We start from the raw sequence: 19,058 nt of genomic DNA, 5'->3' as shown, positions 1-19,058 counted from the left end.
CTGGTGCCACCCCTGTAAACGTCCCCTCACATATTTATTAAGGGGGAAGGGTTGATCCCCTCAAGTCACTTTTCGTGAGTCAAGAAGATATTTGAAAATTGTTGACATAAATGCATATATGACCCAGGTTTTAACGAAAGAGCGCTGTACAGCCAGATGACATCTTCTTTTATAGCAAGGTACCTGTATCTCTGCCCGCAGACATCTGAATTACCTATAATACTCGACTCGAGTGCGCGTGCCTTCATTATAATTTGAGAAGTATGAGAAAAGCATGCAAAGATATAAGATTGGGTTTCGGCACATGAAGTAGTATTTTCTAGGGTACATCACAGCGATTAAGAATTCGATCGATGATGATGAATATACTATATTATAAGAGTGTCATCCAGCAATCTCCACGTAGGATTTCTCCAAATTTTACCACCTCAGCCCCAAATGTGGTGGAGCTGAGAGATGTATGGACTCACAGTTTTGAAGTAGGCCTAAGTAAAGTAAATACATCAAAAGACAATGTTAAGTTTTATTTTCTATGGTAATGTATATCACACATAGCCATTTGTGATGTACATCAAGCAGGAAACAGTACTGTTCCCTGCTTTTGACCATATAATGGTGATGTGATGATGAATTTTACTATACAAAAGTGTCATTTTTGACCATCTACAGGTAGGCCTATTTGCACGCACCCCCCTACCGCCAAATCCTGCATCAGGCCCAGTATTCGATATATGTAATTCTTATTAAATGAGAACATAGGTAGTGATGTGTTTGCTTTGACTATGACTATGTTCTTCAGCCCTTCCTCAGTCTGGTAGGCCTATGTAAATATAACGTTGTCTTCTCTTCAGTCAAACAAATTAATGGGGACCTCCCCCGGGAAAATTTTGATTCCTAGATGGCCGGAATAAGCTTTCCCGAGTCTTTTTAATGACCTTTAAGTTCTTCAAAATTCAAGGTTTTTCTCCTCTTGAAAAAGATCAGGTAATTTTATCTCATTCTTCAGCCCTCTTTTATAGAGAAAACATCAAAGACATATATGTGAGTGGATTTCCCGCACGATTAAAAATAGTGGGGACTGGGGCTTGGTCTAACTTCGAAAGGTCATTCCATTCATATATTCGACATTGTGTTCAATGTCAAATATATGAAAGACGTAGGCTGCCGGCACCTTGACCTCTGACGATTAGTGCCAACAAGTTTTCACAAAAACGTTATGCAATATAATGAAAAAAAGATTATTATTATTATTGTTTATTTTCGGTAAATATTTCAGCCGCTACAAATTTCTTTCCCATTCTTCTTTCTTCTTATGCTTCTTCCATATTTTCGTTTAACTTTAATTTATTTTACTAAATACATTTACGCATAATACGTATATAAATGTATATAAATATATCATTAGCCTACGATACATAATTACATATATTAACTGTACTCTAGAACTGGGCCTGTGTATACATCGTGTCTGTATATTTAACATATTTCAATATTTTTGCTTTATTTAAATATTATCAAATATTATCATAAACTTTACGATTACATTATTTCATATAATACATTTTTCAATATCTAAACAATTTTAATTAATTTTACGTGTATAAGATCAATAAAAGTGGACATCCATAGTAACAATCCTCCTAACAATGTAAAACATTTTAAATCTTCTAAACTTTGTATAGCCGGAGTTAGTTTGAACCTAGGCAAACCTTGCTAAAAAGTACACTTTCTCCATCAAAAGGCTTTTGAATGGAATCGAAGCAAGAACTCCTGCAGACCAAGCAGTACCGTTACGATTTTTAATCATGCGGGAAATCCACTCACGTACGAAGTTTATCCACCACAGCTTATAGAGGGCGTTTTGTCGTCGATCGGAATTAAGAGCCTGAGTGGACGAGATCATTCACCATCCACATGGCCTTGGATTGGATTGGATTGGATAGAGGCGTTTTATCACCTGATGGATGGAAGTTAATCGTCACTCTGGGCCTATCTACCGCTAGGCTGGGTTGATATAGGAGGTAAGCTTTTATGTTTATGAATTATTATGGTACTACTAGGCTTAAGTAATACCATGGTAATACTAATACTACCATATTGGATATTTTTGACTTACGACTGAAGTGAAATGTGTTCTGATCATCCGAAAAGCTGGCTTGGCTAGGCCTAGGCTCTTGCTCATTCCAGGACACACGTCATCGATCAGCAGAAGATGCTGTGCGGTAATATACTACACTAGGCCCTAGGGCTGATAAGTAAGTCTTGCTCCTTGGGGTATTCCTCCTTGGCCTAGGTAGTTAAATGGGCCTAGCCTACGTGGCATTAATAATATAATGCGATAATACTTGGTCGTTATTTTTCCCTTTTCTCTCGTTCTCAATTTGTAGAATTGCTCTCTTCAGGGAGATGACGTAGCGTATGTATGGCCTAAACAATTTGTATGTTTTACATCTTCCTTCTTACTTAGCTAGTCCTACCTATTCTATAGGCCTACAGCCTAGGCCTATTTATTTATTTATTTATTTCAAAATATCCACAAATCACAGTAAAAACGGAATTGCTTGGGATTTACGTAAAGCATAATTACAAGAAAAGACAATCAGAGCCCAGCCTATTAGTTATTACTATTGTTTTCTAATTCTATTTTTTATTAAATATCAGCACCTTCATTCCTGGTTAAAAATATGAAAAGGTGATTAAGGCGGCCTATGCCTAGTTGTAGCCTAATCATATTAAAAAAAATATTAAATTAGGCCAAGACCAGGCCTAGAGAACAAGTAAAAAAAAAATTAAGTTAGGCCTAGGCTAGGCCCTTTAATTCCTTGAGCCAACTATCCAAATGCTAATAACGCCAAAAATGTGTCGTCTTCCTTCATTTATTTCATATTGAGTTGATTGAAATGAGAAACAAGCAGTTTTTTTTTTAATATACCAAGTATTATTACTTTTGTACTATTTCTCTAATCTGTTTGCATGAAGTTGGCTTGTGGGAATTCACTCACAAAACAGGAATCTGAAACAAAGTGGAAATTTGTATTCCTATATAAAGCTGGAACAAGGAAATATGATAAAAAATATAGACATAATTAAAGCTTCATGCCAACAAGGCCTATTTCACATTAATACCCTGGTCATTATCAAGCGCATAATCAAACACATACTCGGCTCCCTAAGCAGATTTCCATTGTAGAAGCTAGTAATCAGTGCAAGTGTTCGAACCTATGGGTACTGTAGGCCTAAAGTGCTTTTTCCAAGAACAAACAAAATGCACAGGGAGCAAGGGATTAAATACCTCTGACCTCAAGGTCAATCACACTCTGGACCTCCAATATACTGTACTGCAAGGCCACAGAAATGTTTAACAAAAATGAATTCAGTACAGGTCATCCTCCAATTGAAGACCACTTTTTTGTGGTTCCAATTTCACAAGTGACTTTTATCTTTATTATTCTAATTAGAGATCAAAGGGCTAAAATGGTCTTTAATTGGAGGGAGACCTGTAGTAGGATGATGGACTAATTTGTTCTTTTTTCAGAAGGCTAAATGAGTTCGTCAGCTATGGCAACCAGAAGGAAACGAAAAACAGTGGAGGAAAATGAGGTACCAAGACCAGCAAAAGTTCCGCATAGAAGTGTATGTAAAACATTGATTGATTATAGATAGTTTGATTGATTCATGAACTGATTTTATAGTAGTTATTTAATTTTGTAAGTGGTGACAGAATTGGCGTATACAGGAGTCTTGGAAATGGGGGCTGATGGGAGGAAAGGTGGAGTGGGCGCCTCGATGAATAAGTGAGGGGACGCTAGTTCGAAAAATAACGTGATATGATGTAATTTTCAGTAGAAAGCTTGGGGTGTGAGCTTTTTAACCCCCCTCCCCCAACCTTTAGATGTGCCACTGGTTGGTGATGGCATAAAAAATTGTCAAATTGTTTATTTTTTGTGACAAAATAACTGAGTAGGATTTAGCTATAGCATTGGAAACAAGCATTTTATTCACCAAGCTGTAGTTCCACTCTATATGTATGTGTATTTTTTTATGTAATATCTTTATGTTTGGCTTGATATAGAGTTGCTGTAGACCGGCCATCACTGCAGGGTCAGCAGAATCAGAAGCAGAGAAAGCAAGATGGGATTTCTACCCTATCGATCTTGAAAGTGCTAGGTCAGGAAATCATGGTAAGAAATATTAATCATGAGGAATATCACATTTGTGGGATAATGCTTAGAAAATGTGGTGTTTTTTTAACCAAAGCAGGACTGACCAAGCAAGAGTAAAAACAATATCTAGGGTCAACTTTTTTTTTTTTTTTTTTTTTGACAAAAATATGTTTTTCTACTATTAGGTACTGTAGACCCCAAATATTGTAGATTTTTGTATTTTTTTAACAATGATAATTTTTTTCTTGTTTACTTGTCTTTGATTCGTCTGATCCTCCTGTATATAGACGCTAAGCAAAACGATACTTATGAGCCTCTAGAAAAAGCAGGCTAAAATATTTTAAATTTAACATAGGGTGCAAATTTAAGCAAGTGGTCAGCCAAATTCTCTTCAATTGCAGACTTAAGCATGTTAATTGAGTTAGAATTTATACATTGTAATTCGACAAAGAATTCCACAGCTGCACTAACCTAAATGAATAGGCACAACTTCTCAGTTGCGTTCTACAGTACTGATGTTTGATCATAAATGAGTGACCTAATTATAATGCCTTTATCAAACTCAAAAAATAAATCAGCAGAAACCCTTTCAATTACACGCACAATCTTAAAAAGTCTGTAACATATCAGTTCTCTGTCTACAGAACGCTATCTTAGGAGATTCATAACTCGTAAGTCTGTCTTCATACGGAAGATCCCTGACCTCCAAAAACATTTTACAGTAGTACCACATTGCTGTACTTTCAGTTTCTCTAAGAAATCTTCCTCTCTCTTGAAGATTGGGTTATAAATAACATTGCAACATTCAAGAGTTGGTCTCACAATAGACTTATTTTATATAATCTCAACTGACATATTGGATTGTTTCTACCATAGTGAACAATGGGCTTTAACTATCATACAACAAATATATGATAAATAAAAAAATATATAATGGGCAACGCAATGTTATTGGGAAGGAGATGACGACAATTTCATTTTTTATCTTATTAACATGAATGAAAACAAACATGACAAAGACAACAAAGATAATACCACATTTATATATAGTGCATTGTGGATTTCAGATCCCTCTTTATTTGATTTTTTCCAGGACCAAGACCTGTACGAGTATATGCCGATGGGATTTTTGACCTCTTCCATGCAGGACATGCCAGAATGCTAGAGCAAGCCAAGAATATCTTTCCACCTGAAGTCTACCTTATAGTTGGAGGTACCAAAAAAAAAAACTTATTGTTATTCTCCTTACCCTGCCTTCCTAGTGTGTAATACATGAAATCGTATGGTGTTTTTTGTGTAAGAAACAAATGTTTAAGGCCTGTTTATAATAGCAACGATAACGATAAAAAGTTAAAAAGCAATTCTTCATATAGAAAATAAAAGAAATAAAAGAACTTTTTACACTAGAAAGATTCAATAACGATTTATCATATATACGATAAAAGAATATATTAATTTTTATTCATAGTGTGTAGTGATAAACTAACACATTGTATGAAAGGACAAACTGTAATGAACGAATGGGAACGTTATGAAGGTTTGCGGAACTGTCGGTATGTTGATGAAGTTGTAGAAGACGCTCCATGGATAGTTACACCAGACTTTCTAGAACTCCACAAGGTAAGTACTTGATTATATTAGTCAGATTTTTTCTCCACAGTAAAAACTTAAATCAATGTCATTCATTGTCCATGAAGTTCAGTAGTTTACTACTTTAAATATAGCCCTTCATGCAATGTAACATAACCTATATAATTTTATACCTTTTTATATATGTTTGTTATAATTGTTTTGTCCAATGCAATGATTGTTTCCACTGTATATTTTCTTTTTGGACAATAACACCTGAATTGAATTACTTAAGTCCTAAGAGTGAATCACCTTGACCTTGTATTCCACAGATTGACTTTGTAGCCCATGATGATATACCTTATGGAGCAAAGGGGGGAATCGATGATGTCTACAAAGATATCAAAGCAGCTGGCAAGTTTGTAGCAACCCAGCGAACGGAGGGGGTGTCGACATCGGATATAATAGCACGACTAGTAAAGAATTATGACCAGTTTGTGAGAAGAAATCTTGCCAGAGGGTACACTGCCAAAGAATTGAATGTCAGTTTCTTTAATGTAAGTAGATCTAAAAATATAATATCAGAATATGTATAATTTCTTTTTTCATGATTTTGAATTTTTCATTTGAGAAGAATTTATTTTATGCAACATCATACATGGTGTGTATATTGTCTGTTCTCTATTTTATTCACTTTTATTTTTTAAACAGTGCCAATTATAAAGACCACATATGCTGTTATTCATCATCATCCTATAAAGTGCATAAACCTTGTATTAGTATATTAAAGACAATACAAATTTCTTTATTGTTGAAACAAAAGGAAATAACATAATCTCAAGACTGCCAGTACAATACAATATTAAATTATCTTAAATACTTTACATTGTAATCTCATATCCCAGCATTGTAGAACAAGTACTTGTTGTAACAGTCCATGTGCGCATTCACCGTCCTCGTTCTGCCACTCCTAACAATAAACACAACGTTGGTCAATTATATACGCTTGAAAAAATTAAAGGATGTCATATATGCTGACCTTGAATATATTGATAGATGGTGATAGATTTCCTTTGTAAGACTGAGATAGGCAAACTCAAGGTGGAGGGAGGGTCACCCCTTCCCCCACTTGCAAATTACGAAAATGTGGGGGAAAAAGTAAAAGTTGGAAAGTGCAATTTCCAGCCATCTAGAGTTGCAATGACCATAAATGTTCATCCCTCATTCTCAACCGTGGTTGGGAATAAGGTGGTCTAAACCTTCCATCTGTGAAAGTCCTTCCCCAGACTTCCCTCTATTTTGAATTCTTGGATCAACCACTTTGTCAATTTGGATGGATGTACAATGTTAGCTTTTCAGCATAAATCAAAAAGTCCAAAGTAACAATCAACCACATGACCTGTATCGCATGCATGATAACATTCTTCCCTGTACGATAACCTTGAAGATTAACTGTCAACCTGAACTAAAACTTGACAATAAAATTATATACTTATATAATACTGAATATGTTTTTTAACATTGAAGTATAAATTATTTTCTATGCTAATTAAAAAGGTGTACACAGTACGTATGTTTGCAGTTTCTATTCTTTGCAATAAAAATGTTATTTTTACAAATCATGTATGTGTGGATTGTTCAAAGCAAATTTGATCATTGTTCAAGAGAGTTTTCTTATATCCTATTTTAAAAGAATTGATGTATTTTTGGGATTTCAAAAAAAAACCAAAAAAAAAACCAGTCTGTTCATTGCTTGTCTTTGACTTTGCAGAAGAGAAAAATTTATTGTTATCATTATTTGTATGAATTAATGTTTGTTCACAGTACAGGTCTTTGATAACACAGGAAATAATTGAGGTCCAAAGGTCACTTGATGTCATTGAATTCATGTTGATTAGATGGCTATCAGGGAGTGTTCATCATTGTGGCCTCAACGACAACATCACTCAACAATGACAGAATTTCACTTCCTTGTTTCTATCATGGAGGTATATTTTTATACCTCCATGTTTCTACCATGTGCATGCTTTATATTTATGAAGCAGAAGATCACTAATTACAATTATATCAGAGTCTGCTCTATAACATTGTCTAAATGCAAAACATATAGGTTGCGTTCTCACATGGCAGCTAACGGTTAGCAGGATCCGGGTCCTGCTAACCGTTAGTCGCTGTGCGTATATACAGTATGAGCAAATCCTGATCTTGATACCAAGAGTATGATGATTGAATCACTAACCAATAGGAAACTGGAAATTGTAAATGCGTACATGTGATTGGTTATGATAGAAACGCGCTCAACTTGCTAACTGATAGCGCTTGCTAACCATTAGTATCCGGTTAACGCTAACCGATCAGGCGTTCTCACACAGGTGCTAACGGTTAGCTCCCGATCCGCATACTAGGACTCTCGTGAGAACCTGACCTCAATAAAGATACCGATTATTATAACAACAAATATAACATATAAACTTTGAGTACTTTCTAAGCACTATATAAATTGTATTTATTTTTATTATTATTATTATTATTGTTGTTATTATTATATTATGTGATATTAATATAAAATATTATGTCAAATCCTTTCATCCCAATGGTGGATCCAAAAAAAAGAATTACAGTAGTGTGAGACCAGAGAGGGACTTTCACAGTGGAGGGTCTAAACTACCAAACTCTAGGTTGCAGGAAATAGAACTCTTAAACTTGAATGTGAAATAATTGTCTTATTTTCTCCTTTTTTGAAAAATTTAGGTGGGGGGTGGGCCAGCTTCACCCTCCCCTCCCCAGATTCCACCACTGCATCCCACCTGCGAAAATTAATTATGTGGGACTGAATATGTATAGATACTGAGAAAATATAGTTCTGCTTTGTGTAAACCAGTGAAAGTACAGTATTAGATTATCAACACAAAATTTCTTAATTAGGAAAACAAAAAAAATGAACATTATTATTAAAAGTATGGTGCCAATTGCAACAATTTAATATTCTTTTTATTTTAGACACAAAACAATAATACAAATATATTTAATTATAATAGTAATAATATTGATTAGAATAATAATAATAATAATAATAATAATAATACTGTAATAATAATAATAATAATAATAATGTCAATGATAATGATTTCTCAATGATGATGATTTCTCAATGTATTCAAATACCCTACTTTTGTTTTCTCAGAAAACCAAAATCAACATGCAAGAAAAATTCGACCAAACGAAGAAAAAGATGAAAGATGTGAAAACGATGTCAAAAGATTTGATGAACAAAGGACGAGACAAATCATTTGAGATTATCAACAGGTGGGATGAGCGATCAAGGGAGATCATCGGTAGCTTCCTTGATCTGTTTGGGAGTGAGGGCGCACTAGTAAGTAATGACTTTCATTCTGTATAATTGTTTATAAAAAAAATATGACTAGAAAAAAAAAAACATTTGACCATAGATTTATTATAATGGAGTCGAATAGCTGATCCCAGGGTTCAATTCCAGTCAGTGTTGCAAGACTTTTTCTCAGGACTAAAACAACTCTATTCCCTAAGATTTAGTTTGTGTAAATCATCATGTGTGTGTGTATGTTGGTCTTGTGAAAGGGATTTTCACCTACAAGTAGGACAGTGTGTGATATATTCGCTATAGACAATCCTTTGTGCATGTGTTCTGTGCCTAAATAAATAAATAAAATATAAATAATATATATAAATAGAATATACAAATAAATTGTAAATAAATAAAATATATAAATAAAATAAATTAATGAAATATATAATAAAATAAATAAAATATAAGATTTTGGTCATTTATACTTCAGCGACACAATTTATTTTTTTCTAATTAATTATTTCAAAGTGTTTTATTCCCTTGAATTACTGCTCTAATCATTTCTACATGTTTCATGTTGATGAATAATTTGAATTTGAACACTGTATGTGAATCTGATCAAGCAATTTTCTTCTCACAGAATCGAGCTCTCATAGATGGAAGGACGATCATCCAACGAGCCATATCCCCACCCAGTAGTCCGACCCGTGCATCATCCGCCGCCTCGTACGGCAGTGATGAGAATGATGGTGAAGAAGAACAGGATGAAGTAGTGAACCATAGAGATAGCATCCAAGTAGATGAGTACAGTGATGATGACCTTCCATAATATAGAGTATTTTAATATAGAATAAATTTAAGTCACAAAGCAAACAATAAAGAAAGCAAATTAATACTAGAGTCAGGTAATATAAGTATCACGTAAGCTGGACACTCACTGCATTGTAGGTCGGTTGTACGACCGTCGGTCAATGAATAATGAATCCAACTCCGCTGCCTGTAACAATGCGGTGCCGTCTGCTGATAGTTAGTGGCAGCTTAAACGGATCATCTTTAACGCGTTGGCTGCCCGCGACAAGTATACCCACCGACAGGTGTTGCTGAGGGCACCAGGGACAAGTGTACTCGTCAAAATCGAGGTAACATTCTAGCATGTGTAACTTCTTTGTAATAAATTGTAGAACCACAGAATCAGCGGCTGGTAGTTTGGGGTAAATACACCTAGAAGATAACGTACAAATGAAGTATGTATGTTTGTTGTGTTATGTTGCCGGTAGTACACTTGAGCGGCACAAGTGGGGGCGCCCTTTGAACATATATACCAACCCGTGCAAAAAGCGGACAAGATAACTCACACTTGGCATGGTCAATAAAAAGTGCTATCACAGTGCCGCCTACGAGTTCACTCGTCCCCTAATATTTTCCCGCCAATTTATTAGACACATCATTTTGATGACATATGACTAGATAAAATTTCCAAAAAGTATGTTTGTGCATGTAAACTTGTTTTGGCACACGGGAAGGAACCTTACAAAAAAGGTCTGGCAGTGAACGTGTTAATACCGATCTGTTGCGCGAGCATCGTAGCATTGCGTTGTCTTTAGAATTGCATCAGGTGCAGTGAGTGGCCAGCTTTATAGCGTCAACAATATTTGTTTGTCAGAAAGTTACATGTGCAATTTTTAGTGATTTTAAAGTAATTCCCATACTTGCCTCATAGTCTAGCATAAACAGCAATTAACCTTGTTATAATTGTGTTATAAGAATTTATTATTCTTATATGGATTGCCACAACATTTAGTATACCCGTTATTAACATTGTTTTAACAACCTCACAATCAAAACCCTCAAAGGTGGCACCAGTGGTGTACAGGGCCCGCTATTGGGGAGAGCTTCCCCCTAAACCCCCATGCCGGTGAGGAAAAAAAATCTATCGACTTTATACAATTGTTAGACTCTCTCATATCTTTTGTGGGATTTTCCCTCTGGACCCCCTCCAAGGAATTCTGCAATAATCCCTGGTCAGTATGTTCACCTATAGGACAGCCAGTTAGTATGCATACAGAGTCAGTTAATATAATTTTATGAAGGACTTGAAGTGGTAAGTACACTTACCATTGTCAACAAATTAAATTGAAAAGTTGGCATTAATTTGTTATATTAAACACCTTCACTGATCGTTAATACCTGATGGAGTAGAGCTGTACCTTGGTGGTCCTCACCCACCAATACCATAACCCTGGGTTTAACCCTTTGGAACACAATGATTTAAAAAAAAAATAAAATCAAGTCCACTTCCCCACTGCCTTTCTCAACATGGTAATTTCACAGAGATATTTCTAACACTACAGTGAACATCCTCACGTTAAGTTGGTATTAACTGGTATATATTACACACCTTCAACATTCATCAATACCAGACTCGATGAAGTAGATTTGTAGCTTGGTGGTGCTAACCCGGTGTTCAATCCTTAATAAGGCAAAAATAGACATAAGAAATTGAGTACAGTATATAATAATTTTTGTTTCTAATAAAGCCAAAGCATGTGTTACTTTAATATGTTGCTGAAGCCTGATCAACCCGAAAAATATATCTATGGTGCGTTTTTTTTCTAGTCATAATTTTCTTTGACCAAGGAGACTAAAATGTATGTAGTATGTAAAAGGCAAAGACAGATGAGTGTATCTAGAGCGGTTATTAGGGTGGCTAGCCCCACCCCTCCCCTACCCTTAAAAAAAAAATGCTCCTCTAACCAAGTATTAGAAACTAAGTAACATTCCTGTAGTCAAGATGTCTTGTAAGGAGCATGGGGAAAAAGTGCATTCTCCAGGCCCCCATCTTAAGATCTGTTAACTCTGCCTAGCAACTTCAGATCCTCCACTGTAAATGTCAGTATAATTAAATTTGGTATCTTAACCATTGATTGATGCCCTGTTTTGATTGGTTATTTGTTATTAAAAGTTTGGTTGACATTCCAGAAAAGTCCATTGTCATTGTACTTTTCGCCTAATGCATCTTCTCTTGAGGATTTAAATTTTTTTCGGTGCAGCTATGGTGTTTGGAACAACTAAAAATAATGACTGGATTTATTAATGAAAGTGTGGCAGTCACAGTAGTTATGTAATAGATTAGGATCCAGCAATGGTCGTTTAAATAAGGATAGTATTTTTGATCACAGTATTGGGAAAATAGTGCATTTTGACTCATTATGCCAGCAAATGAAAATGCAAAGAAATCACATCAACAGTAATGTGTTTTATTTAGAATAATTAAATGTGTATTAATAGATTTGGTTTTGTATGATTCTTATAGATTCACAAAAGTAAAAAGCATACTCCAAGCACCGATGATTACCCAGTGAAAGGTAAAAATATTGTATCCCAGGACGATAATTACATGTATTTTTTAACTATATAATCAATTGTTTTAAAATTTCGATGCTTTTAATTTATGAATATTAATTTGCTCTGAAATATGTGATGTGTATTACTGTGGTAGTCATAGTGCTCAATTGTAAGTTTAATAGAATACAGTATGTATTGGCTATGCTATAATGGAAGTTATGTTTTCTACTAAGCGATTAAATATTATCGCTTCACCCAAATATGTTCGCTTAGTAGAAAACAGGATTAAAGGGACTTTTTCTATTTAATTAGGAAAATATTATATCAGTGAAAATAACCATTATTTTGGTTAGTTGTAAATGAAATTTATCTGAGATATTTTAGTAATAATAAAAATAATTATATAATTTTAAGCTTCATAATATTTTTATTTCATTGAAAATTATTAACTGAGGACTTGTTCTTCCATGAGGTCATTGTTTTGATGGAAAATATATTTTAATCTATTTTATATTAATTGTTTATTAATTTAATTTCATCTTTTGTGGATGATTTATTGTTGACTGTTTCGTTGCTATAATTTTTTTTCATCAATACAAAACGCATACTGCATGTGTTGTCTATTTTGTGTCGAATGAAAGACGCCCTCTATGGGTTTTGGATTGTCAATGTGCTGCTTTATGAACCCACCACAGATTTATGTTAACGACACAACCACTGTGTGCTTTTGGTCTCTCACTAAGCATGTGGTTATATCAAATATATTAATATGTCTTCTCTCTAAGTATCTTCTTTCTCGAAAATAATACAGTTTATTCCATGAAAACAACACAAGCCACAAGTAGTGATTTTGTATTACTGTATTATAGCGTGAGGATGATTTAATACTCGTTATGTTAACGACACAAATCACTGTGTGGTTTTGGTCTCTCACTATATATATTATGTCTTCTCACTTAGCATCTTCTTTCTCGAAAATAATAAAATGTATTTCATGAAACAACATAATCCACAAGTAGTGATTTTATATTGTTGGGTTGTGTAAATGATTTAATAAAATACTCTCGAAATAAGCACCGCTCCCGAATTTGCGCCACAAACAATTCACAGCTGTTAGAGTTCTGTTATATTTTAAATAATCATTGTGGAGCTTGGATGGATTTATTCGGCGTAAACCACCAAGGATAACTCACAAAAGACTTACTTCCAGTTGGGTCCTTCTGCCGGTGATTCGGCCGTTGACCGCGGGAAACAATGCCCTACTCTTTTTCCAAATAGTGTACTGCGTTTTTTAACGTGTACACGGGACCATCAGCTTGAACATGTCATCCGAAAGACGGTGCGCTATCTTAACTTGCATTTCAGCCCTCCAGCTGAAACAGAAGGAGCAGCGATGGTAATAGAACCGGGGAACTAGAGATCTCAATAGCTACTACCAGTTTAGCCGACTGAGTAGCCTGGGTTCCAGGCCCTAATTTTAGGTTACTCACTCTTTATTGCACTTAGTGCGCGCCATACCTAATTTAATTGGCGTCCCATACTCGATTTCTTTCTCTTATACACATCTCTGTATTATAGCGTGAGGATGATTTAATACTCGTTATGTTAACGACACAAATCACTGTGTGGTTTTGGTCTCTCACTATATATATTATGTCTTCTCACTTAGCATCTTCTTTCTCGAAAATAATAAAATGTATTTCATAAAACAACACAATCCACAGGTAGTGATTTTATATTGTTGGTGTGTGTAAATGATTTAATAAAATACTCTCAAAATAAGCACCGCTCCCGAATTTGCGCCACAAACACTTCACAGCTGTTAAAGTTCTGTTATATATTTTAAATAATCAATGTGGAGCTTGGATGGATTTATTCGGTGTAAACCACAAAGGATAACCCACAAAAGACTTACTTCCAGTGGGGTCCTTCTGCCGGTGATTCGGCCGTTCACCGGGAAACAATCCCCTACTCTTTTTCCAAATAGTGTACTGCGTTTGTTAACGTGTACACGGGACCAACGGCTTGAATATGTCATCCGAAAGACGGTGCGCTATCTTAACTTGCATTTCAGCCCTCCAGCTGAAACAGAAGGAGCAGCGATGGTAATAGAACCGGGGACCTAGAGATCTCAATAGCTACTACCAGTTTAGCCGATTGAGCTGAGCTGCTCTCGTGCGAGAGTAGGTTAATTTGTAGAACATTATTCTCGAAGGACTTAAAAGAGAACTAGCAAAATGATTTTTTGTCCTACATGAGATTTTTGATATGCCATTAATAATAGAACCAACCTTAAAATCGTTTTTTGATAATTGGTTATTAAGTTATAGGCCATTATATACGATTTTACCGTGACGTCACTGGCGAAAAAAGTAACAAAAGATCGTGTAAATAGCGCTGCGTAGGGTATCAGCCGCGTGCGATCTTTGCGTGCATGCTGTAACCATGGTTGTTGTAACTTGTATATCAAGTCATAGGCCTATAACTGCATCAACGGTTGTCAACAGAAGAATTATAGCTATGGTTACAGCATGCACACAAAGATCGTACGCGGCGGATACCCTACGCGGTTTTATTTACACGATCTTTTGTTACCTTTTTCGCCAGTGACGTCAGGATTAAATTGTATTCAATGGCCTATAACTCCAAAAGAAATTGCCAAAAAGTGATTTTAAGGTTGATTATATTATTAATGGCATATCAAAATTCCCCTCTAGAACTAAAAATCAGTTTGCTAGTTCCCTTTTAAAGGTCAAGTGTACACATCCATCTCCTCATCCTCAGGGCCGGATTAAAGGGCTTTGGGGACTGGGGCTGGATTGCAAGTAGGTCTAAATACTCTGTGGCTAAAACATAAACCAGGTTTTGGTTTATTTTGTCATCGATTCTCACACAACAAATATTGTTAGGTAACCGGTGTTTTATCCCAGATAGTTACACAGGGACATTTCATACCTTAGACAGGAGTAGCAGACGACATCATATTATGAATCGTTCATTTATTTATGCTGCCATCAATATACATACGACTGTTTAGTACAGAGGTCAGAAACAACTTTAGCTTTCAAGCACACTGTTCTCATATTTATATGAAAAATAGGTACTGTAAAACCTGTCATGAAACCATGTAGGCTTACTGATTAGTAAACCTGTGCTTAAAAATATGCATTAACCCACCTCAAAAAGTTGTTCTATAATAATTCTTATTCTAACCTTATTGGCCAGGGGTTACTATTGGAATAATCAGGCCTACAAATGAGTTAAATCAACATTTTTTCACCCTTTAAAATAAAGATAGGTTTAGGGCCTACGTATGTAATCGTTATGGTACAATTTGTTCTTATACCGTACATTTGCAAGCATTCTTTTTACAAAATTCGTGTTTAGCGTCGATGATAACTTTTTCAAAGTACAGTGCTAATAAACAATATCTTTTCCAAAATCCAGTTCGAAATACGGATTAATTTTACACTCATTGAAATATTGCACCCAATGCGCTAACCAAACTATCAAATTTTGTGACAAAAAAAAAGTGACATGCCTAAATATCCATGGACATCACATCATGACCATATTTATAGGCATATCATGACAATATAATGGGCATGCAGTAGTTTGTCGAAGAAAATTGATAATCTGGACAGAGCTTTGAAGTAAAATGATTGATGTAATGAGACAGATATTTCCAGAGGGGCTCTTTCATGCTCAGAGCACGTAATAAGTGTTAGATAATGGGGATTTTCCCGACTCGTTTGCTATTAATAATATCGGTAATGATGATGTACCGGTAGCGGATGCTAATACAATGATAGTCGAAGATGAAGGCGACGACAAATAATATCAAAAAATTTGTATAGTTATTCATGTCAGCTTGTAATGATGATGTACCGGTAGCGGATGCTAATACAATGATAGTCGAAGATGAAGGCGACGACAAAATATCAAACAATTTGTATAGTTATTCATGTCAGCTTTCGACACGGAAACATAGGCTGCTTATTATTTTACAATTGTCTGCTCTGAACCCAGTGACAATGGTAGTCTATAGCCTCTCCCAGTGGCGGATCCACTGAGCTCTACTACAGTGTAATAGTAGAGATCAGTGGGCGAGGAATTTGAAATAGAGGGAGCACATATATAATCACTTTACATGGAGGGTCCAGACCATTAGTAATTTATGATTATTTCACTTCTAGCCTGAAATGGCACTCTAAAAAACTTAAATATATGAATATAATTTTTCGTTTTGTTTTCTGAATTTTTTAAATAATTTTGAAAATATAGAGCGAGTGGGGGTGACCGTCGTTTCTAGCAAAAGTTAACGATCTGTTATAATAAGAGATTTGATATAAGTAGGCCTAGGCCTATCAATAGGGGCGGAAACTTCATCATGTCTTTGTAGGATATACGACGAGTTTTTTTAAACGAATCGTTACTTACGACCTAACAAGGACTCAGTACTATCAGAGCAGAAACGTACTATCTGATGAAGCGTTCGGCGAAACTCCGGAAGACCGAATTCCCCGGTATTGATTTGATATAAATATAAATACTAGAATCAAGGAGGGGGAGGGGAGGCAGACGGCGCGAGCCCCCTCTAAACTGCTCAAAAAATGTTCTTAAATGGAGATATAAAGAAAATTATATCTGAAAGTGCAATTTTCGGATATCTAGAAGTGTCAAAATTACATGATGTTTTTACGTCAACTTCAACCATGGTGGGACTGAGGTGGTATAGAATCGATCCTCCCGGTTAAAGTACCTCCCGGTCCCCTTCTATTTTGAATTCTTGGATCCGGCACTAATACATTTCTTTATCAACATGAAAACAAAACTACAACCACCATAATAATAATTAGGCCTATAATAGACATAATGATAATGGTAATTAATGTATGAAAATGATATTATAATGTATAAAAATGACAAGCAATAAAATATAAAATAAAAAATGTGAAACACTATTAGTAAAGGTATCAACCGTGTCATCAGTTAATGAGGGTTTTCTGTGAGAGAATACGGCAAGCTGTCTTAACAAACAACAAATAATTAGCCTGTATTAATCTGCTGAGTAGGCTTAATTTAGCCTACTCGTGTGAAATTGCAAATATTATTTTGGCCATACAACCGTCAACTTATCCGTAGTCATTTCTACTTTAAGTAGATATTAAACCGGATATTAAACATTATAATAAATTGGGCATCTTGTTAAAGAGTAAACATATGTAAATCCCGTTTTCGTTCAGTGTGGCTGTTAGATCAGTGCTACAAAAGCAGTACGCGGATCGCTCCCGACTAAAGCCGAGAACGAGAACGTGCGGTGAAACACAGAGAGATACTACGGTACGGTACAAGTTGCTATGAAGTGAGTAAGCGTAGTTTAATAAATGAGAGCTAAATATTATCTCTCTACTAGCTTATATTAGGGGTCGTTCAACATTATCGATATTTTCAGAAGTGTGCAAACAGTACGCTAGGGGGAAAGATGTAGTTTGTACACTTTACATATGCATAAAAATGTTGATTCAAAATAACATGCAATATGTAAAATAATGGTAAAATTATAATGTAGCCATTCATTTTTAAGCAACCAATTGTACATTAGTTGACTTCACAATCAAATGGAGAATGGTTTTTGAAAAATCAATATTTTTGTGTGCAATTTCAGAGGGGAGGGATGGGGTACCGAAAAAGAGTACTGTTTGTACACTTGTGAAAATGTTAATTGTGAACGACCAATTAATAGGCCTATATATAAACATTATACATCGGCCACCTGCCAACCATGCTTTAGTAAGGCATTGTTTTATAGGGCTACATCATTATTTTTTTCTCACTATCAAAATACTGTATCTCAAAGAGCTCAATCACCAAACATTAGAGGCATAGAGGCTCTTTGGTTAATCATCCCACTACTGTCCAATGTTTTAGCCAGGATTTCCGAAGAGTGTGGGACATTATCAGTGTGGAGCTACTTACGTGTAAACTTAAATAATGTGGACCAAATTTCCTAAAAATTCCCCATTTCACGCAAAAATATGAATAATCTGGACGCATTTTTTCAAAAATTGACCAATTTAACATAAAATATCAGATATCTGGACCTATTTTCTTAAAAGTTGACCCATTTTACACAAAATATGAGAAATCTGGACCCATTTAAAAGTGGACCCATCCTTTGTGGACACAATTGAAAAATTGTGTGGGACTATCACAACTGTCCCAATAGCAGGATACGGCACTGTGTACTGCATTATTATTATAATTTAAAATAGCTGGTTAAGTGGTGTTCACGAAGGTTAACTGTAATGAAATTGGGTGAGCGCGGCACATGAAACACGTACACACATGGGGATATTTGCGTGAGGAGCGCCGGTGTTGCAGCAGTGCGACTGGTCATTCTTTATCATGCAAATTCTGTGTTTTGTCAAAAGTTGTTGAAAAAATCATTACACAGCAACAGCAAAATATATATTATATATAATCAACCAATATTTCGACCTAAAGTGTTTCTGAAGTCTATACATGGTATTCGTTCCCTATACTATTTTGTTTCGTTTAGTTTCGTTTTATTTGGCATTACATTAAAATATAAAGTACAAAAAATATCAAAAAAGAAAGATACAATAGCAAAAATGTCATAAGCTGTTTATATA

The 19,058-nt window shown here is 35.2% G+C and overlaps 2 protein-coding genes across 4 annotated transcripts in view; both read left to right on the top strand.

Moving 5' to 3' along the window:
• Window positions 1-1,891: 1,891 nt before the first annotated feature.
• Window positions 1,892-13,410, top strand: LOC117119098 (choline-phosphate cytidylyltransferase A-like). 2 transcript variants are annotated; one of them, XM_033263908.1, is made up of 8 exons: window positions 1,892-2,021; window positions 3,536-3,633; window positions 4,073-4,181; window positions 5,257-5,376; window positions 5,632-5,783; window positions 6,065-6,289; window positions 8,917-9,105; window positions 9,698-13,410. In XM_033263908.1, exons 2-8 carry the CDS (start codon window positions 3,544-3,546, stop codon window positions 9,884-9,886), a joined length of 1,074 nt encoding a protein of 357 aa, XP_033119799.1. In that variant the 5' UTR covers window positions 1,892-2,021; window positions 3,536-3,543; the 3' UTR covers window positions 9,887-13,410. The 2 variants fall into 2 exon arrangements, with proteins under 2 accessions (XP_033119799.1, XP_033119800.1); XM_033263909.1 differs by having other exon boundaries at window positions 1,902-2,021; window positions 3,539-3,633.
• Window positions 13,411-17,642: 4,232 nt separating this feature from the next.
• LOC117119100 overlaps window positions 17,643-19,058 on the top strand; it is a 10,783-nt gene continuing 9,367 nt past the window's right edge. Inside the window, exon 1 of one of the 2 annotated variants that reach the window (XM_033263911.1) lies at window positions 17,643-17,767. The gene's annotated coding sequence lies outside the window, so the exon portion shown is untranslated. The remainder of the gene's footprint in view (window positions 17,768-19,058) is intronic. The other variant, XM_033263912.1, reaches the window with a different exon arrangement.

Source organism: Anneissia japonica, unplaced genomic scaffold (assembly GCF_011630105.1).
Source record: "Anneissia japonica isolate Jap-2015-1 unplaced genomic scaffold, ASM1163010v1 scaffold1792_len1028045_cov167, whole genome shotgun sequence".
In the NCBI taxonomy this organism is placed as follows: Eukaryota; Metazoa; Echinodermata; class Crinoidea; order Comatulida; family Comatulidae; genus Anneissia; species Anneissia japonica.
The sequence above is the reverse complement of the archived record's forward strand: the minus strand, read 5'-3'. Positions and strand labels throughout refer to the sequence as shown.